This window comes from Plecotus auritus (assembly GCF_963455305.1).
Source record: "Plecotus auritus genome assembly, chromosome: 2".
Taxonomy (NCBI): domain Eukaryota; kingdom Metazoa; phylum Chordata; class Mammalia; order Chiroptera; family Vespertilionidae; genus Plecotus; species Plecotus auritus.
In genome coordinates, this window is record NC_137771.1 from 58,486,388 (window position 1) to 58,513,615 (window position 27,228).

Here is a 27,228-nt window from a genome sequence, read left to right on the forward strand (position 1 = left end):
AAATACTAAAGTTGGAGCAGATTTAGGGGGGGAAATGAGTTTGGTTAGGCTGTGCTGTCAGAAATTAACACATACATCCAAATGAAGCCCGGGACTCATTTGAATATATGTGTCTGGGATGCAGACTCTAGGACTAAGGTGGAGGTACAGGTTTGTGAGTTTTCAACATACAAGTAATAATTGGAACCTGGGTTTAGATTAGGTTATCCAGGGATGCAGAGAGTGAAAAGAGCTGAAAATGAACAAAACCCTGAAATTTGGAGGCAAGGAAAAAATTGACAACTATAGAGAAACGAGGCCACAGTAGTAAAAGAAAAACTAGGATAGAATTGTACTCACAAAAACCAGGGATGAGAAAATTTGCAAGAGGGAGTCATCAACATTAATTTATTGGACAAATTTACCAGATACCTATTTTGTGCCACGCACCGTATTAAGCATTGGGGGTGAACAAGACAAATCCTTTTGGAGCTTACTGTCTGGTGGGGAAGACATTGTTGTACACTACTGAAAAGGTCAATATATTTGGCATGTTTAAATATACCTTGTTTATTTCTAAAACACTTACGTGGCTTGGGGAAAAAATAGTATAATAGGGCAAATAAAATTTAAAATAATTAAAATGGGAGAATTCAAGCAAAAGGAAAATAGAAGCAAGAAAAATAATGCACAATAATACATGTTCTAAGGTCCTGAACACTTGCTTAAAGCTTTCTGGAAGATGTTGTAACAAGGAAAAACAAGATCAGTTATGACAGGCTAAGTATACTCGGGATTGCTCAGAGGAGGCATTACTATTGCTAGTACAGGCAGTCCTCGGGTTACGTCGGACTCAGCGTACGTCGTTTCATGGTTACGTTGCCATCCCCCATCCTATATAATAAAGTGGTAATATGCAAATTTATCCTCACACCCTCACAAGATGGCCGCCCCACATGGTCACAAGATGGCTGCCACAAGATGGCCACCCCCACATTGTCACAAGATGGCTGGCAGGGGAGGGTAGTTTGGGGCGATCGGGCTGGCAGGGGAGCAATTAGGTGTCAATCACGCCAGCAAGGGCGTGATCAGGCCAGCAGGCAGAAGCGGTTAGGAGCCAGCAGTCCCGGATTGTGAGAGGGATGTCCGACTGCCGGTTTAGGCCCGATCCCACAGGGATCCCAGATTGGAGAGGGTGCAGGCTGGGTTGAGGGACACCCCACCCCCCAGCGCACGAATTTTGTGCACTGGGCCTCTAGTTTATAAAAAAAAAAAGTTCCATCATTTAGACGTATGTACATATGTGCTTTATGTTTTTTATTATTACCACAAGTAAAAGTCAGGAATTGTTACTTTTAAGTTTTTTTTACTGTTTCACTTCATTACTGCTGTATATGTGCTCCATGTGAGTGACGTAGATGCTTATGTAGGTGGGTTCCGACTTAATGGCGAAAATCACGTTACGTCACGCCGTAGGAACGGATCTCCGATGTAACCCTAGGACCTCCTATACTAAGACCACAGATAGATTTTCCCTATGGTTTCTCAAAATGAGATCATGAATATAATGAACAGTGTCCTCAACAGTATCCTTATAGTAGGTCTGACAATTTTATGGGACTATCTTTATTACATCTCTCATTCTAGACTCAAGGAAGTTCTCTAGGCTTGGAAGAGGTGAAAAGCATAGCCCAGCTAAGAAACTCTCTTATAAGTCTAATTTAGTACAAGAAAAGTTTTACAAACATTTTAAATGATGAATAAATTATACATTCTTCAGAGACTAATATCTATGGACTGTATCAACTAAATGAATGGAGTATTCTTTCATGATACTCCATTCATTTAGTTGATACAGTCCATAGATATTAGTCTCTCACTGATCTCAGCCGACCTCAGGGGCATCAAGTTAGTACTGGTTTCAACATTTATGACATCACAAGTCCAGAACCACTTTCCTCTTTTTCCACAATTCATTCACAGCAGGGGTGGGGAACCTTTTTTCTGCCAAGGGCCATTTGGGTATTTAGAGCATCGTTTATAGGCCATACAAAATAATCAACTTAAAAATTAGCCTGCTATATTTGGTCAAAGATTTGATTAACTCACCTCTAATGCCTTGGAGAGGGCAGACCAAATTATTTCGCAGCCATATACAGCCCATGGGCTAGACATTCCCCACCCCTGCTTTACAGGGTAAAGAACATTTTGAAAAAGTCCCTCAAAATTAATGCTAGAAGTAGAAAATCACCATTTTGCAACCTGTAATGAAATAATTGATTTAGCCAATAATCATCAGTAGATAAAACTATTAGTTGAAAAAATCAGTAACTTTATAATGGAAGAATTAGGCCCTCACCATCTGAACCCATTAATCAATCTTTGTGTCATTAAAAGTAGGGCAACCAGATACTGTGTGACACTCTCCTGCTTCCTTCCCCTTGCTTTCTCAGGTTAGTTAAATGTGGTAGTCTGTTATATAGGTATCTCCCAGTGAACTACTCCATGTATTCCAACCCTCGTATAGTTCCCTCCCAATAAAAGAAGGCAGAAATGACACTGCCAGTTTTAGTCCTAACCCTTTAAAAGCCTGCAGCATTTTCTTTCAACCTTTTGGAACCCAGCTGCATACAGTAAGGAAGGTCAAGCTATCCTAAAGAAGGAACTTGGAGAAGCCCTGAAGGATGAGAACTTGAGAGAGACATGGATGGTGATAAATGCAGTGCCTCAGCCAATAGTCAACACCAAGCCAGTTATGTTAAAAACCTTCCTGGACTTTCCAGCACAGCCTAAGGGCCAGTTAGTTCAGTGCAACCTCATGAGTGACTCTAGACAACACAACATGAAGCAGAAGAACCATCCAGACAACCCACAAAATTGTGAAAATAAATTGTTTTAAACCAGAAAGTTTTTAAAAAATGTTACTGATTTTAGAGAGAGAGGAAGGGAGAAGGAGATAAACATAGATAGGCACAGAGACACATTGATCAGGGCTACCAGTAAGTTGGGAGGTGCTTTGTTATGCTACAAAATATAGTCTTCAATAGCATCATGACTTTACAATTAGATTGCTACACCTGCTCCCATACTCATGAACAGTCTCACTTCAGTGTCCATAGGTCCTGTAGCAGAAGTTCACCTTGGTGAGAGACAGAGAACTGAAGGAACTTAAACTCAAAAGGGCTCATCTGATAAACCTATACATGTATAGTTGCTCTCATAACTATGCCTCCATAATTTTGCCAAACATAATTTTTCAGACATGAATTGAAGTCATGATCTGCTTAGCACTCTGAGCCATATGGGGGATGGACTGATATCCTGGTATCCACTGGTGACATGAAAAGCACTGTAGGACTATGCATCTGGCCGGGCACGTTATCTGCACCAAAAACTGGGGAATAGTGATACTGTACATTTACTATGTACTTTGTATCTTTAAAGTATTTGGTTTCAGAACAATTCAAGGAGGTGCTCATTATGCAGATGAAGAAACTGAGGTCAGAGAACTTGCCAACATCTCACACAGATAGTGAGTGGCAGAGCCAGTATTCAAATGTAAGCAATTTGACTGTAGATTGATTGCATTAATGGCCTTAATTGTTCACATCTTTGTAGCCACAATTTCTGCCATGTGACTTGCAGTTTTCTCATTAAAAGTAGCATCTAGGAGAATAGACAAAATGGCAGCGGAATAGACAGACGTGTCATGAGCCTTGTCCCGGAGCAAATAGAGGGAGCAGCTGAAACGAGTGGAATCCGGCCCGTATTGGTGAAGGAGGCACAGCTGGTGAGACAGTTTGCAGCTGGGAAGGGCAGAGATCCCTCCGATAAAGGTAAAATCAAAGATCTAGGCAGTAGAATCAGCCAGACCTCTGTTCCCAGAAGGTTGGTTGGGGAGAAACTACATGGCGCCAAGCCGCGTCCCTGAGGACAGGCAAAGCGTCTGGGGAAAAAAAAAAGGGGGGGGGGGGTCCACGGGACTGCGGGAGGTAGGGGATTGTAGACCTTGGAGTCTGGATTTGGGATCTGAGCTCAAAGGCAGCCCTGAAGAGCTGCCGGACCGCACAGTGCTGGCAAGAGAGGAACTTGCAGAGACGCGGTCCCTCCTCACGCTGGGGCCTGCGCCATTCTACACTGAACCTAGTTCGTAGGATCTTTAGGATAAAGACACTTACCTGTGGCAGAGGTGCAGAAGAAGGGGTGAGCTTGTGGAATCTGGGGAGTGTAGGCAGCGGACAGTCCAGGAAAGGTGGAAGCGAGTCCGGTGCTGAGTCATATCTAAGCCCCGGTGGCCATTTTCTCCTGAGAGATAGCCCCTCCCTCCAGTCTCCAGGCAACCAATACAGCCACACCCAGACCCCACCCTGAATAACACCATGGAATCTGAATACTCCCTGAGGCTATAGGATCTGCCCTAAAGAGAAATCTTTAGAAGCTAGGAACCTCAATTACAAGGCTACACCGCCAGGGCCCTTCAGAGTGCTTCAGTGTGCCTCGCTGGTGAACTTACTGTGGGTGCTCCTGTGAGCCGCCACTGGGAGTAAGCGCCTATCCACCACAGGTGCAGCAGCGAAAGCTGTGTCTACCTACCCCATAACTACAGAACTCTGGGCATCACAGTCACACCTGTCCAGAGGGCAGGCCCCCTGAGCCACATCAATCCAACAGACAGTTCCTTGGTGCCACTGTGAGTCCCCACTGGGCACGCGTGATTTCAATTAAGGGTGCAAGACAGCAAAAATTGGGATACTCCCCTCCACGGCTGCTGACTTCTAGACACGGCCGTTGTGCCTCTCAAGCTTGCAGGCCTACATCAAGAGAACCCAAATAGCTCAAGTAGGGAGCTACACTAGATTACCAAGCCCAGGAGAACTGAGAGATTACACCAGTAGCACCATCACCAAAAGAACCTGGGTAGCAAAGCAATTGGATCTACAATTAAAACATTACAGGAAAACATGGGGAGACACAAAAGCAACTCCCAAAGGAAAGAAAAAGAGGAATCACCAGAAAGGGAGTTAAATGAAATTGAAGCTAGCAGCTTAACAGAGAAAGAATTCAGAGTAATGGTTATAAGGATGTTTAAACGGCTGGATGACAAATACACACAACTCAATGACAAATACACACAACTCAATGAGAACTATAAGGAGCTGAATGAGAATGTCACCAACATGAAAAGAAACCAAGAGGAGATGAAGAACGACATAGCTGCAATAAAGAACACATTAGAAGGCTTAAACAGTAGACTAGAAGAGGCTGAGGACCGCATCAGCGAATTAGAAGACAAGGTAGGAAAAAACACACAAACACAGCAGCAACTGGAAAGAAGACTTAAAAAGCAAGAGGAGAGCCTAAGGGAGCTGTGGGACAACACAAAACGAAACAATATTAGAATAATAGGGATACCAGAAGGAGAGGAAGAGAAGCAAGGAATAGAAAACCTGTTTGAAGAAATAATGACAGAAAACTTCCCTGATATTGGCAAGAAAAAAACTATGCAAGTCCAAGAAGTACATAGAGTCCCAAACAAGTTGAACCCCAAAAGACCCACACCAAGACACATCATAATTAAATTGGCGAACACCAATGACAAAGTAAGAATCTTAAAGGCTGCCAGAGAGAGACAGAAAGTTACCTACAAGGGATCTCCTATTAGAATATCAACTGATTTCTCAACAGAAACACACCAGGCCAGAAGGGAATGGAATGAAATATACAAAGTGATGCAAAGCAAGGGTCTGAATCCAAGAATACTATACCCAGCAAGGCTATCATTCAAAATTGAAGGTGGAATCAGGAGCTTCACAGACAAAATAGGGCTAAGAGAGTTTATCACTACCAAGCCAGCAATGCAAGAAATGCTAAAGGGACTGCTGTAAAAAGAAGAAAGAGAAAGGCAAAAAGAAACACAAACACTAAGGAAAAATATGACAACAAACATGTACTTGTCAATAATAACATTAAACGTAAATGGATTAAATGCACCAATCAAAAGACATAGGGTAGCTGAATGGATAAGAAAACATGACCCATACATTTGCTGTCTACAAGAGACCCACCTCAGAGCAAAGGATTCACACAGACTGAGAGTGAAGGGATGGAAAAACATTTTTCAGGCAAATGGAAATGAGAAAAAAGCTGGGGTTGCGATACTTATATCTGATAAAATAGACCTCAAAGTAAAGGCCATAACAAGAGGTAAGGAAGGCCACTACATAATACTAAAGGGAGCAATTCAACAAGAAGATAAAACTCTGGTAAACATATATGCACCCAATGCAGGAGCGCCCAAATACATAAAAAAAACTCCTGGAAGACATCAAGGGAGAGATTGACAACAATACAATCATAGTAGGAGACTTCAATACACCACTGACATCACTGGATAAATCCTCTAGACAAAAAATGAGCAAAGAAACAACAATTCTAAATGATGCACTAGATCAAATGGACCTAATTGACATCTTCAGAGCATTTCACCCCAAAGCCACGGAATATACGTTCTTCTCAAGTGCTCATGGGACATTTTCAAAAATAGACCACATACTGGGTCACAAGCAAAGTCTCCCCAAATTTAAAAAGATTGAAATCATATCAAGCATTTTCTCAGACCACAATGGCATACTATTAGAAATAAACTATAATAAAAACATTCCAAAAAATTCAAACACTTGGAAGCTGAATAGCATGCTATTAAACAATGACTGGGTGAGCAACGAGATCAAAGAAGAAATTAAAAACATCCTGGAGACTAATGACAATAAAAACACAACAATGCAATTGCTATGGGACACAATGAAAGCAGTCCTGAGAAGGAAGTTTATAGCTCTACAGGCCTACTTCAAAAAACAAGAAAAAATGCTAATGAATGATCTAACTCAACAACTTAAAGAATTAGAAAGAGAGCAACAAGAAAATCCCACAGTGAGCAGAAGGAAGGACATAATAAAGATCAGAGCAGAAATGAATGACATAGAGACCAAAAAAACAATACAAAAGATCAACAAACCAAGAGCTGGTTCTTTGAAAGGATAAACAAGATTGATGAACCTCTAGCCAGGCTTACCAAGAAGCAAAGAGAGAGGACCCAAATAAACAAAATCAGAAATGAAAGAGGTGAAATAACAACAGACCCCACAGAAATACAAAGGATTGTTAAAAAATACTATGAACAACTCTATTCTAACAAACTAGACAACCTGGAGGAAATGGACACATTCCTAGAAAAATACAACCTTCCAAAACTCACTCAGGAAGATTCTAAAAATCTCAATAGGCCGATAACTATGGAAGAAATTGAAGCAGTCATCAAAAGGCTCCCAGCAAACAAAAGCCCGGGGCCAGATGGCTTCACAGGGGAGTTTTACCAAACATTCAAGGAAGAACTAAAACCTATCCTCCTCAGACTATTTCAGAAAATTCAAGAGGAAGGAACACTTCCAAGCTCCTTCTATGAAGCCAGTATCACCCTAATACCAAAACCAGATAAAGATAACACAATGAAAGAGAATTACAGGCCAATATCCCTCATGAATATAGATGCCAAAATCCTCAACAAAATTCTAGCAAATCGAATCCAACAGTACATCAGAAAGATCATACACCATGACCAAGTAGGATTTATCCCGGGGATGCAAGGATGGTACAATATTCGCAAATCAATGAACGTGATACATCACATAAACAAATTGAGAGATAAAAACCACATAGTCATATCAATTGATGCAGAAAAAGCATTTGACAAAATCCAACACCCTTTCTTGATAAAAACTCTCAGCAAGGTGGGAATAGAAGGATCATACCTGAACATAATAAAAGCCATATATGACAAACCCACAGCCAACATCATACTCAATGGGCAAAAACTAAAACCATTTCCCCTAAGAACAGGAACAAGACAGGGATGCCCACTCTCACCACTCCTGTTCAATATAGTGCTGGAAGTACTAGCCATTGCAATCAGACAAGAAGAAGAAATAAAAGGCATCCAAATTGGAAAAGAAGAAGTAAAACAGTCCTTATTCGCAGATGACATGATACTATACATAGAAAACCCTAAAGACTCCATCAAAAAATTACTAGACTTAATAAATGAATTCAGCAATGTAGCAGGATACAAAATTAATGCCAAGAAATCTATGGCATTTCTATATATCAATAATGATCTTACAGAAAGAGAGACTAAAAAAGCAATCCCATTTACCATCGCACCAAAAAAATTAAGATACCTAGGAATAAACTTAACTAAGGAGGTAAAAGACCTATATGTGGAAAACTACAGGACTCTGAAAAAAGAGATAGAGGAAGACATAAACAGATGGAAGAACATACCATATTCATGGATTGGTAGAATCAACATCATCAAAATGTCCATACTACCCAAAGCAATCTATAAATTCAATGCACTGCCCATTAAAATACCAAAGACATATTTCACAGACCTAGAACGAACTTTCCAAAAATTTATCTGGAATAAAAAAAGACCCCGAATAGCTGCAGCAATCCTGAGAAAGAAGAACAAAGTAGGTGGGATCTCAACACCAGATATCAAGCTGTATTACAAAGCCTCTGTTCTTAAAACAGCCTGGTACTGGCACAAGAACAGACATATAGATCAATGGAATAGAATAGAGAACCCAGAAATTGACCCAAATCACTATGCTCAATTAATATTTGACAAAGGAGGCACGAACATACAATAGAGTCAAGACAGTCTCTTCAACAAATGGTGTTGGGAAAATTGGACAGACACATGCAAAAAAATGAAGCTAGATCACCAACTTACACCATACACAAAAATAAACTCAAAATGGATAAAGGACTTAAACATAAGACGGGAAACCATAAAAATACTAGAGGAATCCACAGGCAGAAAAATCTCAGACATATGCCGAAGGAACTTCTTCACTGATACTGCTCCTAGGGCAATGGAAGCCAAAGAGAAAATAAACAAATTGGACTACATCAAAATAAAAAGCTTTTGAACAGCAAAGGAAACCATCAATAAAACAACAAGAAAGCCCACTGCATGGGAGAACATATTTGCCAATGATATCAACGATAAGGGTTTAATCTCCAACATTTACAGGGAACTCATGCAACTCAGCAAAAAGAAGATAAACAACCCAATCAAAAAATGGGCAACTGATCTAAATAGACACTTTTCGAAAGAAGACAGAAGGAAGGCCAAGAGACATATGAAAACCTGCTCAAAGTCGCTAATCATCAGAGAGATGCAAATCAAAACAACAATGCGGTACCATCTCACACCTGTCAGAATGGCTATTATCAACAAATCAACAAATGACAAGTGCTGGCGCAGATGTGGAGAAAAAGGAACCCTCGTGCACTGCTGGTGGGAATGCAGACTGGTGCAGCCACTGTGGAGAACAGTTTGGAGTTTCCTCAAAAAACTAAAAATGGAACTCCCATTTGACCCAGTGATCCCACTTCTAGGAATATATCCCAAGAAACTAGAAACACGAATCAGAAAGGATATATGCACCCCTATGTTCATAGCAGCACAATTCACCATAGCAAAGATTTGGAAACAGCCTAAATGCCCATCAGCAGATGAGTGGATTAAAAAACTGTGGTATATCTACACAATGGAATACTACGCTGCAGTAAAGAAGGAGTTCCTACCATTTGCAACAACATGGATGGAGATGGAGAGTATTATGTTAAGTGAAATAACCCAGGCAGAGAAAGATAAGTATCACATGATCTCACTCATTTGTGGAATATAATGAACGGCATAAACTGATGAGCAAGAACAAATCCAGAGACTGAGAAACGTCAAACAGCACGTCATACCACAGGGAAGGTAGGGTAGGGTGGGGGTAAGGGGGAGAGATCAACCAAGGGACTTGTGTGCATGCATATGAGCCTAATCAGTGGACACAGACAACAAGGGGGTGGGACATAAGTAGGGGGTGGGGGGTTAAGGGGGAATAATTTGTGTTTTTGCCTTCCTGACAAAATTTATATAAGGTTACAGAAAGAAATTGACAGCCAGTTTGAAATTTAATAGCCATGGCCTAGAGCAAAGAATATCCTTACATGATATTATTCTACAATGTTATTAAAATTTTAGATATTTTACAACAGCATATTGTACAGTTATCCCAAATAAACTTACAAACTAATTCTTGGAATGTTTGGCAGCAATTTAAAAAAAAAAAAAAAAAAAAAAGGACATGAAAGGATATAATCCCTTTCAGAAGGAATTAAGGCGTTGGGAAGGCACTTGAGCATTCTATATTGGCCCCTCTTGCCTTTTGTGCCAAGAGGGACCCTCTTCTCACAATCCAATTGCCCACAGCTGTTGCCTGAGCTTTCTGTTCATGCTGAGCATGAAGCCTCATGGTGGCTGGTACCATGGATCTGTCTCTCGCCCAATTGTGTGAGCTGGGCCCTCCCTGGAGAAGAAACCTGAGTTCCCTGAGATATGTGATCAGTTCTGGGGCCCCGCCAGTAGGCCAGGGGATCCCAAGGCAGGTGCTGGGCATGGAGGCCACGGGGGCATAGGCTACCAAGGAGACAGAACTGAACCTCACATCACCCTGCTTGGCCCCAGATGATGACTGGTTAGCCAGAGACGGGTAAGATTCCTCAGGGAAGGAACAACCTAAGACAGGCACAGTCGCAGAGGGGCCATCAGGAGAGAACTTGGGGATCAACAGAAGTGGGGCACAGACCCTCACCTCCCCAACCTTGCAGGGGCCTGAACCCTCACCCCATCTGAGGGAGGTCTCCTGCCCCCATGGCTGCTTTGCTTCCCACGCCCAGCTCAGATCGGGACACAGGTGACAGACAGTGACTTGGCCCAGCTCAGATTGGGACCCAGGTAACAGAGACTTGGCTGACAGCAGCTGCTCTATATCTAAATCCAGCCTAGCACCAGGAATGCTCAGGGCCTACTCAAGAACGCAAATAATCCTTTCCACTAATATTTACAGGGTAAATTAAGATTGTTGGTAGAGTATTAAATTTGACAGTAAAATAATAATCAAGTTTTCAGATTAATTTAAATAGGCTAATTGAAATAAGTGAATATTCAAGAAAATTTAATTGTACTGGACAAAAAGCTGTTCCTAATGTGGTAACTAAAATTTCTATTGGTAGTTCATCTCATGGTAAAATTCCTGAACATGCAATGAAACTAAAGCAGTCATATTTTTGTCAAAAAATTAAAATTTAAAGTCATCAAGACTGCATTATAAAAGTTACAAAAGCCTCCATTAATCAAAAAAGGGGGGATAGAAGGGTAATATCATGTAAGGAAAAATATCCTATAAGTAAATTACATCTAGAAAACTTTTACTTTACAAAATTAGTTTTCATTTGTAATGCTAACAGCAAGACACCCATGAAAAACACACATGGTGTCTAAATAAGACAAAGGAAAATCGTTTGGGCAAAAATAAAAAGGATCCCAAATCAATTATATAGAAAAGATTCTTTTATTAACTTTTGGTCGAGAATATGTTTGTATATTTTCAGAAAACAACTCCAAGATCATGTGGATTCCTGCAACAGAGAGGAATTGACAGGTCTGCTCCAACCACGAAGACAAGAGGAGAAACAGTCCAGAGATGGGAGACGCTGACGATGCCTTGCCACGATAGCACTCAGCAGCTGTGCGACGCAGCAAGTTGCCTAGGACCAAACCAGAGAGGGTCGGACCTGCATTGCCACCATGTGCCCACCATCCAGATATCATTGCTGACATGTACACATAAGGAACTGTTTGACATTGAAATGGGGACTCAGAACTGTTGGACATGGAAATTGGGACTCAAACATTTTGTGTTATTATATGTTTATTTCTAGTCTGCAGAGGCAAGATTTTTTAAAGGAATGAAATGGGGAAAAAATAGATACAGAGGCAAAGAAGCATTGAACAGACTGTCAAACTACAGTGGGAAGGCAGAGGAGGTTGCGGGGGGAGGGGGGGGCTGTAAGAGATCAACCGGAGGACTTGTACACAGGCATATAAGCATAACCAATGGATAAAAAAAACTGGGGGGAGGGAGCAGGTAAAGGCATGTACTGGGGGGAAGGGGAGGCCGGGGGAAGGTCAATGGGAAAGGAAAAAAAAAAAAGGAGACATATGTACTACTATTTGTAATACTTCAAAAATTAAAAAAATAAAAATTAAAATTAAAAAAAAAAATAAAAGTAGCATCTAGCCCAGCCTAGTGTGGCTCAGTTGGTTGAGGGTTCTCCCATGCACCAAGAGGTCGCCTTGATTCCCCATCAGGGCACATGCCTGGATTGCTTGCTCGATTCCCAGTAGGGGGCATGCAGGAGGCAGCCAATGGATAATTCTTTCTCACTGATGTTTCTATCCCTCTCATCCTCTTCCTTCCTCTTTCTATAAAATCAATAAAAACCTTTCTTTTAAAAAGTAGAATCTAAACGCCCCTTCCCCCATTTCTGAGTTCCACCTTACGTCACTTGCTTTGGCCAGTGAAAATTAGCAGATACAACACATGGACACGTGAAAACAACTTGCTCCTCTTCCATGACCAAGAGAACATGCCTGGATTAGCCTGCTGAAGAACACCAGAAACAGTTGATTTGCTCCAGTCATCTCAGAGGAAGTTATCTTAGATCAGTTCAACCCAAGACAAAGGGTGGGCCCAGCCAAAGTCAGAAGACCTGCCTAGCCAACCCACAACTGACTGCATATAAGTCCAGGAGATCAGCCATGGCCTGAACAGCAAAACTCCACAGACTTGTGAAATAAATAAATGCCCTTGTAATACCCGTGAGGTGGGGGTTTTCGGTTGTTACATGGTATTATTATAGCAAAAGTAACTGATATACTGGTTCTGGAGTCCATACTCCTAATGACCATATTGCTTTTCAAAGGGTTGTGACTAGATATATCCAGCAGAGTTAGACATTTGAGACTAGAGTTTGGAAGAGACCTTATGGGTGGTGAAATATACTTGAGAATCATTTTAAAAGAAGTGACAGTTGAAAGAAAGGCAGTGAAGGAGCTCCCTAATTGAGAATATATACAGGGGAGGGCAAAAGCAGGTTTACAGTTGTGAATACATGAAATAGAGTTTATTCTCATATTATTTATTATTGTATTACAGTGGAACCTTGTTTCTCAAACTTGACTCATTCCGGAAAGCTGTTTGAGAAGTGATTTGTTAAAAAACCGAATCATTTTTTCCCCATTAGAAATAATGTAAATTGAATTAATCCATTCCAGACCCCCAAATAATTCCGTTTTAACCTTTCTTATATACAATGTATGTCTAATATACTGTTTAAAAATTTATATATAAATACTTTTCTTAAATTTATCAAACCACCCCCTACTAGCCTTAAACGAATTTTTCATGTCACGGCCTCGGAAATGCTATAACTGCTTTTTATTTATCCAGTCAAGTTTTTCTACGTATTCAATTGCCTTTGATTGTTGTTTTGTAAGTACTTTCACACTCTTAGCAATATTAGCACTCCATGGCCTCTTTAGTTTTAAAATTGTACTAATCCTCGATTTCACCAACAACAAAAGCATTCTCTCCTTTGTTGCCTGAGAGCCCCATTTTTGTCTTGCTGAGGTATCAGCATGAAAGGGTTGTCAGGTAGAAAACAGAAGTTTTGGTCAAAAACCAAGACTGTTTTTCTGTGAACAACTTGGTCGAGAACGGAATTGTTTGAGATGAGACACATTTGAAAACCAAGGTTTGGCTGTATTTATTTGTATCACAACTGTAATCTACTTTTCCCACCCCTATATTTACAAACGTAGAGTGGACTCAGTGGTTGAGCATCAATCTGTGAACCAGGAGGTCATAGTTAGGTTCTCGGTCAGGGCACATGCCCATGTTGTGGGCTCGATCCCCAGTGTGGGTTGTGTGGGAGGCAGCCAATCATTGATGTTTCTGTTTCTCTCTCTCCTTTCCTCTCTGAAGTCAATAAAAATATGTTAAGGAAAAAGAAGGAGAGTGATAGGGATTTATCATTCAACATCCAGAATAAGAGGTAAAAAGAGAAGACACAGTAGGCAGATATGCAGGGGGGGGTCAGGGGTGGGGGAGTTGATAAAATGCAGCACCATGCCAGTTTAGAAGGGAAGATTCAGGATATAGTGATCACTGAGAAACATGGGCTTTGGAATTAGACACATCTAGGTCTGACTTTTGACATTTAATGTACTTACACATTAATCTGTAAACATGTTTGGGCTAGTGCCTGACAGTTGCTAAGAACCTAACATTAGCCCTGGCCAGTATGGCTTGGTTGGTGTCATTCCGTGCACCAAAAGGTTGCTGATTTGGGTTTGATTCCTAGTCAGGGCACATGCCCAGGTTGCAGGTTTGATCAGCTGATGGATATTATGCTATTTCATCGATATCTCTGTCTCTCCCTCTCCCCCTCTTACTCTCTCTCTCAAATTCAATTTTAAAAAATCTTAAAAACACCTAACAAAAAAAGAAAAACTCAACATAAGTAGTGAATTGCCGTGGTTGTGTTATTACAACAGTTTTGAACAATAACCTATTTTCCCCCTAGAGAAATAGTTTCTAATCCCCTTACCCACAGTCCTTCAAAATGGTCACAAGTATATTCAAACTAATCACTTTCCTTTAAGAGTTATGGGAGTAGTTTTAAAACCGAAGGAAATTGCCTCTTTCTGATATAATCTCTATATATCTATATATATATAAAAGCCTAATATGCAAAGTGTCCCCTCGGGAGTTCGACCGACCGGGAGTTCGATCGCTCACTATGACGTGCGCTGACCACCAGGGGGAGGCGCAGAACGAAGGAAGGCCCCGACCAGCAGGTGGCAGCTGGGAAAGGGAGGCCCCAGCTGGCAGCTGCTAGGGACCCTACTCATGCACGAATTTCGTGCACTGGGCCTCTAGTTAGCTACACATAATATTCCAAAGTTAGTTATGAAAATAGTAATGTTTGCTAATAAGCCATATAAAAAATTTTAGCATGGTGGCAATAGAAGCAAGATGGTGGATTTCAAAAGGAAAGAAGGTGAATACTGAAGTGGAAGCAAGTAGTTGTAGACCAATCAAATAAGAAGTTTGTCAATAAAAGGCAATAAACAGGTGTGGCAGATTAGTCTAGGACCTAGACCAGCCTTGGGCAAACTACGGCCCGCGGGCCGGATCCGGCTGTTCTATCTGGTTCTCTTGCTCTCCCCTCCGCTCCTTTACTTTGAATTTATATTAGTTCACACAAACACTCCATCCATGCTTTTGTTCCAGCCCTCCGGTCCAGTTTAAGAACCCATTGTGGCCCTCGAGTCAAAAAGTTTGCCCACCCCTGACAGGCGTCCTCAAACTACGGCCGGCAGGCCACATGCGGCCCGCCAAGGACATTTATCCGGCCCGCCGGGTGCCGCTGCCTGTCCTGCTTAGCAGCCGACCCGTCCTGGGCCCGCAGTGCACACAGGAATTTGTTCATAATTTTTTTTTTAAACTATAGTCCAGCCCTCCAACGGTCTGAGGGACAGTGAACTGGCCCCGTGTTTAAAAAGTTTGAGGACCCCTGCTCTAGGTAATGTTCCTTTCCCTTAGCTCCTTTCCAGGAAGGGAGGGTTTAGATTTAGCACATTTGAAGGCAGGGGAAGGTGCTAGTAAAGAGGGAAAGTTTGAGATGTATAGTGTGGGCACTTGATTTCAAAATGTACAGAGGGGCACACTCTCTCTGGAGCACACAGCACACCTGCACCTTTCCCCACCCACTTTCCCCCGGGAGAGCTCTTTCTCTCTAGACTACACCTATGCCTTCCTTTTTCCTAAGCTCTAAGGACCCTTCTTTTGCCTCTGTAACTTGTCTCCTGAACACACAAAGTCCACTGGCTCAATTCCTCTGCCTCTGTAATTTCTAAATAAACTTTTGCTTGTAAAAAAAAATGTACAGAGGGAAGTGAGAGGGCATGAAAAGTACACTGAATGAATAAATTAATTAATGGGGGAAGAGAGGAAATTAGAGGCAAAGAGAATGGCTTCTTTCTCTAATCTAGAAAGAAAAAAGTTAGCAAATATTAAGAGGTGGCAACAAAAGGAAGACAAAGGAGCTTATACCTCCTCAATCTTGGCAAGAGAGGGGTAAGGTTATCTACTGCAGTCAGATTAAAAGCAAGGTTTGGAAGAGCTAACATGGCAGTATGCTATCCCAAGTGTTAGGGTCACCGAAGGAGGAATGCACAAGGCCAAAAGAGGTAAAGAATTATGAATTTACTAGTGGCCTGGTGCACAGATTCATGCACATTGAAAGAAAATTAATTAAAATATTTTAATAACGCTATCCGCCCTTTCTCTATAATAGAAGTATCAACCAAATCATGAATGACAATGACAGATCGAAACACACGCACACGACTGGCACCAGTGAGAGCTTATATGTATCATGCATTCGCAAGTCGTTTATTTTTAAATTGCCAGTGCGCATCATATATAATAGTACCAGCGGGTCAGACAGGCCATTGGGTGGACATACAGTGGGTCACTTAGCCATAGAGGCCTGGTGCACAACATACATGCACAGGTAGGGTCTCTAGGCCTGGCCAGCGATCAGGGCCGATCTGTGGGGCAGCCAGTGGGGCAATTGGAGGTCCCCCACTGGCACCCACGTTGGCCAGCTTGGTGCCTCCTGCTTGCCAGCCCCGCCCCCCCTCCCCTCACCGCCAGTCACCTCCCTCTGTGGGGCATTCGGGCGGGGGGAGGGCGGGCCCTGCTGGCACCTGCATTGGCTGGCTGGGGGCCTGCAAGCTGGGGGCAGCTCCTGCATTGAGCGTCTACCCCCTGGTGGTCAGTGTGCGTCATAGCGACCATTCTGCCAGTGGTTCCACTGTTCGGTCGATTTGCATATTAGGCTTTTATTATATAGGATTGCCAGTGCATGTCATATGTACTGACCAGTCAGATGGTCGTACGGACAGTTGGTCACTTAGCCTTTTATATATATAGATTAGGTCATCTGGATACCAGATGGGCTAACCCCCAAAATGGCGCCAGCACCTAGGGACAGGGAGTCAGATTTTAAATAATTCTAGGCAGGCTTTTTCTGGGTGGCTCCGAAGGGGAAAGATAATGGTCTTAGCAAGTGGAATGTGATCTAAGCAAAAGGGAATGTTGATTGTGAAGTGGTCTAAAGGTCAGTTCCCAGGGGAAGGGTGTTGCTTCAATTATTTGATCAGACCTAACACCAAGGAATTGACGTATTTTGTATACAGTAATATATACTGTATTCTTACAATAAAATAAACTAGAGAAAAGAAAACGTTACTTAAAAATCATAAGGAAAATACATTCACAGTACCTACTGAAAAAAATCCATGTGTAAGTGGACCCACATAGTTCAAAATGATGTTGCTCAAGGATCAACTATATAAGCAAACTGACTTCAGTATCCAAAAACTAATCACTTTCATTTTTTTAAATTGATGTACTCAAAACATGTAAGCTCTTACTATCCCTTGAGAACAATGTTCCTATTTCTCAGCTTAAGTATTTCCAAGAAAATCATCCTCAGATAAATCTTTTATCCCACACCTGTCAACATATATACCAACCTTTAGCTGAGAATCTGGCACTGCTACCACTTTGCTTACTATATAGTTAATGTATTTTGAGGATTGAAATGTAAAATCCTATATAATAAAAGCCTAATATGCAAACTGTCCCTCGACCGGGAGTTCTGCCAGGAGTTTGACTGCTTGCTATGATGTGGACTGATCACCAGGGGGCGGCGTGGAACATGGTGGGCATTGGCAACGTGGCACTGGCAGCAGGTGGCAGTGAGGCACTGCAGACCTCGATGAGAGCAGGACTGGGGCGGGGTGGTGGAGCAAGCGAGTGGGCGGCGCCAGGACAAGGCAGGTGCAAGCCACTGGTCACCAGGCAGGGGCCAGTCACCCCGCCAATTCTATCGCCCTGCTGCCACTGGGCTCCCAGGCGCTTAGAGAGCCAGGTGGGGACCCGATGCCCTGCTGATCTGATCGCAGAGCAACCAGCAGCAGCGGTGGGGGCAGAGCCACCGCCCTGCTCCCTCAGCACCTGGGTACTAGGTATGGTGGGGGGGTGGTGGCGCGATCAGCCGGGCGATTGGGCCCCCGCAGGCGGTGACCAGCAGCAGCGGCAGGGGGTGGGGCCACTTCCAGGCACCCTTAGCACCTGGGAGCCGGGTGGCGATGGGGTGATTGAGCCCCGCAGATGGCAACCAGCGGCAGCAGCATGGGGCAGGCAGCCAGGGGAAGGGAGGGAATGCCCAGCAGGCAGCCGCTAGGGACCCTATCAGTGCCCGAATTTCGTGCACTGGGCCTCTAGTAAAATTATATAAGCTCTTAGAGACCAGTATTCTTAATCATATTATATATCCCAATGACAAATGCTATTAATGAATATGACTAATACTATAACTTGTTTTCAAAAGAATTCATTGGAAGATATTATATCATGGTACATAAGAGCACTGATGAACTTACACTGACTTGAGCTGGAGTCTCACATCTGCCTTTCGTTGCTGTGTCACTTAGGGCAAGCCATTTTACCTAAATCATAGGGTGTAATGAGGACTAAATGTAATTTAGCACTTTAGTAGAATGGCTGAAACATCATAAATATTCAGTGAAGGGCAAGCACTATTAAAATTACTTTTCTGATTATCTCCTAAATGACAAAAGTTTCACTAAACTGATGATTCAGAGACAGATCAATAACATCATGCAGTCCTTGAAGAGGATCATAGTATAATTATAAAGAAGAAAACTAAAGACAATATACATTTAAAAAAATTCAAATAGACTTAATGGCTGATAAATAAGCTCATCATTTCATTAAACATCAGAACTTTACAATGAATGACTTATTTTGCATACTTCTGATTAAGAAATAATAAAAAAACATTAATATTAATACTTTAGAGCCTTCACTATTAATGCCTATCAAATAATCTCAACATGTGAGTTATCCGTTTTAAAATCATTTTTATTGAACTAATTTAAACAGCATAGTTTTAGTTGGTGGCAGATGCCCCCAACCAAAACAAAGCCATCATGAATGCTATTCAACATATTCAAAGTAATCCAGTTTGTTTCTGCAGTTGGAATATAGTTAAACTTTTAACATCACATAATCAAGCAAAAGCAGTGCACACTGTATTAATCAATGACTTTATGCATTTCATTTAAAAAATCAATTTGCAAGTGGCTTCAGCTTTATAAACAATTTCATTGACATATTCCATACTCATGCTCTCAAAATAAAGTGCCCTAAAAACTAAGCTTTTTACTGATAATAAAACCCCTATCCAGGGTTATAGAAAGAAATTGAAGTTTAATATTTTACAATATAAGAGGCAATAAGTTACTGATATCTCCTGACACAAATTCCACTCAAACTAAATACATCCTTGATACATTCAAAAAGACATTTTTAATATTAATATGCTAGTTTATGTGCTGCAGTGCAAAAGAAGTGACACCCTAATGTTTCCTGAGCTTTAGGAAATTAACCTTTTTCTGACTACGACTCTCAATTTAAAATAGGCTCTATATTATACGAAGCCATGTCAAAATTACACAATTAAATTAAGTTTTTGGAAAACTCAAAAGATTAGGGTAATGAAAAAGTTTTCAAAGCAAAATTATTTACAAAACTATAAAGGATACTGTGGATTTGCACATAGTGTAAAGATCAAAGATAATCTACTGATTACCAAATGATCATAATTATTCCTCTCTTTTCAAAAATATTACACTGAAAGACTATGGTAAGTTAAAGCACTTAATATACCAATCTGTAGTATATTAAACATTTTAACAACTTTTTCCATAATGCCCAGTAAAAATGAGTAAGAGATAAAATATTAAAAATCAAGAAAATAAACATGCTTTTAGGAATGTTTCTGCATGTATATATGACAGGGAAAGTGAAAATGATTTCTAATTAGAACACTCTATATCCTCAAAATTACAAAGACCGAGTTTCTACTTCAATTTTTTCTTCTGCTTGTATTATATCCGGATCAACATGAACAACTGGAGGTCGTAGGATAACTTCAGGGCCTCCACCATATATAGACTGTAGAAAATTCCACGTTTCTTCAGAAATTTGACCAGAATCTGCTCCTAAAATTAAGTGTACAATGAAAGAATAATATTTACAAATCTACAAACTCATATTGCAAAAGTTTTCAAAATGTAACACACACACACACCTGCCCCAAAAGCATGAATAATCGAGAACTTCTGGAACATGACTCTTCAGACTACCAGCCCATATTGTAATAAGCTGCAACTTTATGGTCTGTCTTAAAAAGTTGGAGTTCCTTTTTTTCTAGCTCCTTATCAACAGCCGTAAAACCTTTCCTCAGAAAAATTAAAGACTGGGAGCTTTTCCACTATTTGTCCTATTTCATGAATGAATTATATTATTAAGCTGGATTAAAAAGTGGCATAGAAGGCTAGTGACTCTATGTTCTTAACAGTGACAAATTACCAACAAGTAAAGGCTTAAATGTTCGTCGAACTTACCTTGCCTGAGCATCACACTGCCACATTTAGTGACTGCGATTTTAGTGTTATCAATAGGACCTGGAGGATCTAAGTTAAAGAGAAAAACAAATGATCAAGATGTGTACTTTTCATATAAATGCACCAAAGAATTACATATTTCTGTGTCTGAAATAACTGAAGGACATAACTGTATAATCAGATTGGTTTTATTTTAGTCCAATTATTATAGATAATTCTTAACTGTCTTCTGAACTTCTTCCTTCTTGTGTCTTAGCTCCCCCAAAACAGAATCAGGAAAGAGAGAGAGGCTCTCTCACTACCATCTGAAATCTAATATAGAAATTATTTCTTAGCTATCAATTGCCCCTTTTTTGTTGTTGTTTTTAAAATATAACATTTATTGCTTAGATGGATGCATTGCACTTTTAATGCTATAAAAGAACAATTCCTTTGTAATTAAAAAAGAAATGATACATTCTTAATTTGTTTCAGATTATCATTAAACTATAACCAATAAGAGGATTATAAATTAAAATGTTGGAATGCATCTTTTTTAATTGAATTTAATGGGTTGACATTGGTTAAAAAACCCCGACAGGTTTCAAGTATACAACTCAATAAATCATCTGCACACTGCATTGTGTACCCATCATCAAAAGTAAAGTCTCTTTCTGTTCCCATTTATCCCATTTGCCCTCTTCCACCTCCTCAAACCCCACTTCCCTCAGGCTATCATTATACTACTGTCTGCATCTGTGTGTTATGTGAATATACTTTTCTTTTTTTCCTTAATCCCTTTACCTTTTTTTTCACCCAGCCAAAATGTATTCTTTTTTAATTTAAGAAAACACCTATTTGTTTTCCCCTTGAATACAAAAGTACAGTGCATGGTCATTATCAAAAGCTGGAAAAAAAAGGTACAAGGAAGACAATATACTGTAATCCTGCTATAAGAAGATAGGCAAACTGTTTTAGTATCTGTGTGGTCTTTTGCCTTTGCATATGTCTGCCTATTTTTTAATATAAAAGGTTCAAACTATGCATATCATATTGCAATTTTTTTATGTATAAGTAACAACTTATTTTTAAATTACTAAATACTGTCACAAAAATTATTTGTAAAGTCCATATAGTATCCCATTATAATGCACAAACCATAATTTAACCAATCTTATTTATTGTTTGGTGGATTTTTTTTAACTTCAATATTAAGATCACAGACTACTTTTATTTAGTTCCTTTATTCTTGCTATGAATATGTTATAATTGATGAAACAAATTTTAAAAAAATTAAAAATCCCCAGAACCAGAATATAAACTAGAATGTAAGATCACCGAGGGCTGGAATCTTATTCACTGATGTAATCCCAAGTGTATATAGATAACCAAAAATATACTATCTAATAAAAGAGTAATATGCAAATTGACTGTACCTCTGCTACACCCACAAGCCACGCCCACCAGCCAATCACAAGTGAGTGTGCAAATTAACCCAACCAAGATGGCTGTGGCCATGGAACGAGCAGGAGGCTTGGGTTTCCCCGGCAATGGAGGAAGCCAAGCTTTCCGCACACCCTGGCCGGCCGTGGACTCCACTCAAGGCTACAAAGTTTCAATTATAGAAGATAAATAAATCCCAACAAAAATGGCTGCGGCCACTGAGCGAGCAGGAGGCTTGGGTTTCCCTGGCGATGGAGGAAGCCAAGCTTTCCGCACACCCTGGCCCGCCCTAGCATCCACTCAAGGCTACAAAGTTTCAATTATAGAGGATAAATAAATCCCAGATACTTGGGTCGCCGGAGGGTGTGGCCAGCCTGCAAACCACCACAGGCCCCTCACCCAGGCCACCACAGGCCCCTCACCCAGGCCACCCCATGCCCCAAGGGAACCCCCACCCTGATCCGGGACACCCTTCAGGGCAAACCAGCCGGCCCCCACCCATGCACCAGGCCTCTATCCTATCTAATAAAAGAGTAATATGCAAATTGACCATCACTCCAACACACAAGATGGCTGCGCCTATGTGGTCAAAGATCCTGCCCTCATGTGGACACAAGATGGTCACCACAAGATGGCCAGCAGGGGAGGGACCAGGTCTGCAAGGGAGGGCAGTTGTGGGTGATCAGGCCAACAGGGGAGGGCAGTTGGGAGAGACCAGGCCTGCAAGGGAGGGCAGTTGGGGGCAATCAAGCCTGCAGGGGAGGACAGTTAGGGGTGACCAGGCCAGCAGAGGAGGGAAGTTGGGGGCGACCGGGCCTGCAAGGAAAGGTAGTTGGGGGGGACCCAGGCCTGCAGGGGAGAGCAGTTAGGGGTGACCAGGCCTGCAGAGGAGGGCAGTTAGGGGCAATCGGGCTGGTAGGGGAGCAGTTAGGCATCAATCAGGCTGGCAGGGGAGTGGTTAGAGGGTGATCAGGCTGGCAGGCAGAAGCGGTTAGGGGCAATCAGGAAGGCAAGCAGGCGAGCAGTTGGGAGCCAGCAGTCCTGGATTGTGAGAGGGATGTCCGACTGCCCGTTTAAGCCCGATCCTACCGGGATCGGACCTAAACGGGCAGTCGGACATCCCTCAAGGGGTCCCAGATTGGAGAGGGTGCAGGCTGGGCTGAGAGACACACACCCCCCACCATGCACGAATTTCATGCACCAGGCCTCTAATTTGTTAAATAAACAAAAAATCTGCAAACAATTTCATTTTTCAGTTGACCACTTACCTCCATCTTTACCCTTCACAAAACTTTCCCATTCTCTAAACCACTGCATACTGATGCAATAAAAAGTAGCTGGAGAGTCCTCCTCTTGGAATGCTCTGTTGAGCTATATGTAGGGAGGAAAAAAATCAGTCACCTAATATTTAGAACTTGCTTTATAGCACAACAATACAATCATTCTACTTCAGCCTCTGATAAAGCCAGTTTTTCATGCACAAAGAATGTGTACAATGATGCTAAGTTATTTTAGTACTAGCATACATGGTAACATATATTAAAAAACAATTCTAGCCTGGCCGGTGTGGCTCAGAGGTTGAGCGTCAACCTATGAACCAGGAGGTCCCTGGTTCGATTCCCAGTCAGGGCACATGCCCAGGTTGTGGGCTCAAACACCAGTAGGGGGCATGCAGGAGGCAGCCATCATTGATGTTTCTCTCTCTCCCTCTCCCTTCCTCTCGGAAATTAATTAAAAAAAAAAAAATATATATATATATATATATATATATTTAAAAAACACAATTCTAGGTTATGTGTTAAATTTTAGTAAGTACAAACTGAAGGGACATAAAAGATTGGATAGGTGAAGACAGTCAAGGCAAAGTCTTCAAAACAATAACCACTCTACATATTTATTAAAAATATGATGGCCCTAGCTGGTTTAGTTCAGTGGATTGAGTGTCAGCCCATAAACTAAAGAGTCTCAGGTTCTATTTCTGTCAAGGGCACGATCCCCAGATAACCCCAGTAGGGGTGCAATGTGGGAGGCAACCAATTGATGTCTCTCTCACATCGATGTTTCTCTGTCTCTCCCCTTCTCTTCCACTTTCAATCAATGGAAAAATATCCTCAGGTGAGGATTAAACAAAAAAAAAATCTGATAATAAATTTTATTTAAACATACAATAGCCACTGTCTATGTATTACTTGTGTTCACTTAAGATACTGGTGGACATGTTGTTATTACAAACACAATGCTGCAATGAATGATCTTATCTATGTCATTTCACAGGCAATATACATATATGTATAGGATAAATTCTCAAAAGTGGTGGTACAGACCCCGAAGATGTTCCACTCCTTCCTCTAGTCCTAAGGCCTAAGGAACGGGTATGTGACTCAAGGCAAAACTCTATTAGAAATGGAAATCTTCAGAGAAGTGACCTAATGGTTAGAAGGGAGTCATTCCAATGCCAATTTTGTTAGCTGTATACTAGGAATACCTTGGTTCCTGGATTTCTGGAGGTGTAGCTATTTAATTTTTCTTTTCAATTTTTTTTTTTTTTTGCTTAAGTTAGCCATTTTGATTTCTGCTTTCAACTAAATAAACCCAGTTGACAGAAAAACTGGTACAGTAAGAGAGGTGGAGGTAACAGTGCCTGAGGAAAATGAAGGATATTTGGAATTTATCTAATTGTAATAGTGTGAAAAGATAGTGAGATGCCTAAAAATATTTCATGATGTGTAACTAAATGCCCACAGTACATGCTATTGGTGGATGAAGACATCAAGTTCAGATCATGTCTCTCCTATAATCAAATCTAGTCAAAACCCTACACTGTCCCCAAAGAGCCTTATAATCGCCCAGAAGTACCTCCATGATTTGACTTCAGGTTCTAATACTCTCTTCCTCATTTATTCACTGTGGTCACATGGACCTGTTATTCCCAGAACCAAGCAGACAACATTCCTGCCACTCAAAGCTTTTACATGATTATCCCTTCCTTTTGCAAATATCTAAATATCTCCCTCACCTCCTTCAAGTCTTTGCTTAAATGTCACCTTTTCAATGAGGCCTATCTTTATCATCCTATTTATAACTGCACCTCACTCTACCCCTCATCCCTGTACTCCTGATCTCTCTTATCCTTTTAGGTATTTTCTATTTCCATAGAACTCATCACCTTTTAATATATAATGTACTACTTATTTATTAAATGTAAGTTCTTTAAGGTCAAGGATCTTTCTGGAACATGAAGTGGCTGCTTCCATAGAACAACGAAAGGCAATGAAAAATATGGCTGTCCCTGATGGTTAACAAAGAAATCAAAGCATGTTTGTCTCAAGGTATAGCATTAAAGTTAGGTTTTTCTGTGATGTACAACTTATCCCTATAGAACTGAGATTTCTGAAATGTAATGTCAGACTAATTCTGCCAGATGAATCTATTTAATTCATAGCATTACCAGGTTTGGACACTTTCAGAACTTTGTCTCTGGCATTAGGATGTTTCTTCCTTAGGTGTCTAGGTGGGGACTTTTTGAATTTTAGTTAAGTATAATCAATCACTCCATTAATCAATTAACTAATTAATTAATTTTAAATGATTTTTTTCAAAGACTGGCTTTATTTATTTATTTTTAATTCTCTCCAGAAGATACTGGCTTTATTTATTTTTAATTATACACAGGTTGAGAACCGCTGCTGTAGAGCCTAAGACCATCGGAAAACACAGATATTTACATTACAATTCATTAACAGTAGCAAAATTACAGTTATGAAGTAGCAACGAAAATAATTTTATGGTTGGGGGTCACCACAACATGAGGAACTGTATTAAAGGGTCACGGCATTAGAAAGGTTGAGAACCACTGGTATAGAGTCCCACAAAATAATATATTTCACAAAAGGATGGAAGTAGAGAATGCAGTCTGGGAAAATAGTTACAGAAAAACACTAACTTAAAGAAACCTATAATTTACAATTTCAACAAGGAGATTTCTTACCAGTACCAATCCATAAAACAAAATTCATTACCAATCCATGAAAACAAAATCCCACAAAAAGAGAACTTAACTCACTACATTGTTGTGATTTGCACTGTTAAATACTCAGAGCACTTAAAATCTATTGCAACTTTCATCCAATCATTTCATTAACATAATACAGTTCTGTTAATTGTCAGTTCTTTATCTTTACCCTAGAGCATATTTTTAATTTGAAAAGTACCACTTTATTTACCCGAATAAAAATTTCCAATTCAGTTTTTCTTCTTTTTTCAATTTTCTCAGCCTCAATTTGGCAAGTGTGACAAATGTACAGATGGTTGACAGCTGGTCCTCCTCCATACCTAAAGCATAAAAATTTTGTAATTATGACAATCTTGAAAAAAAGCTGATGCTCTAGCAAATTTGTCTCCAACTTTTAGTCAATGGCTAAGTACCTAGTAAATAAATCCTCACAGAAAAATTCTCAGTCATATTTAAACTAATGTAAAAGTCAAATAATCATAATGGATTGACATTATGTTTATCAGGGTCAATGACTTTATCAATTTATTAACTAATAACCTGCTTTACCTTATTTCAACTTTCCCTTATAATTACTTCTGCTACAAAAATATGTTTGAAGCCACAACAAAACAAAGTAAAAGAGGTGGCTTTCAAAAATTAGCATACAACATATAAATCTTACTTATATAGCCATAGTCTTCATCAACTTTTAATCAGAAAGAGGCTTCCCCTGACCTCTCAACTAAGAATTTATGGAATAAATTATTTTCAATATTTCACTAAGGAAAACATAATAAGGAAATTACGTGTGAAATGCTTTAAAATAAAATTTAAACTTTAAAATTTAAGAGTTATATATCACAGAATACTTTTAGAGATTCAGATAATCAGAACGTAAGAATTAGAATTAATTATCTAGGCTACAAAATCTAGTGACTCACACTCTGAATAAATGAAGGAAAAAGGGAATATTCTACTTAAGCAACATAAAACACAAAAAGCATATGTAAAATAATCCAATTTTAACGAGTTCCACAAACTGATTTTCATGAAACCATACTGTTTGATTTTAAAAAACAAACCTGCTATATAGGTTATCCCAAATGTTCTGAGGCAGCATCAAAACCAGGTCTTCAATATAACTAGCTTTTCGTGGAGGAATACCTAAAAAAACGTTTAGATGGGTGTATTTCATTCTTAAATTGCTTTATATTACTCTCAAAGGTTAAACTCATTTTTTAACTGATTAATCATTGGCATTTTTCAATCATTATTCTTGAAACCCCTCCCCAAAAAGTTAAAA

At 40.4% G+C, this 27,228-nt stretch overlaps 1 protein-coding gene across 8 annotated transcripts in view; it reads right to left on the minus strand.

Annotated features, from left to right (window-relative positions):
* Positions 1 to 18,402: 18,402 nt before the first annotated feature.
* USP33 (ubiquitin specific peptidase 33) overlaps positions 18,403 to 27,228 on the minus strand; it is a 72,162-nt gene continuing 63,336 nt past the window's right edge. For all 8 annotated transcript variants that reach the window (XM_080658088.1, XM_080658086.1, XM_080658084.1 and 5 more), the window contains 5 exons: positions 27,008 to 27,089; positions 26,155 to 26,263; positions 23,200 to 23,302; positions 20,510 to 20,578; positions 18,403 to 20,104 (listed from right to left, as the gene is read on the minus strand). In XM_080658088.1, coding sequence (XP_080514214.1) covers positions 19,947 to 20,104; positions 20,510 to 20,578; positions 23,200 to 23,302; positions 26,155 to 26,263; positions 27,008 to 27,089 — 521 coding nt within the window. In that variant the 3' untranslated portion in view covers positions 18,403 to 19,946. The remainder of the gene's footprint in view (positions 20,105 to 20,509; positions 20,579 to 23,199; positions 23,303 to 26,154; positions 26,264 to 27,007; positions 27,090 to 27,228) is intronic.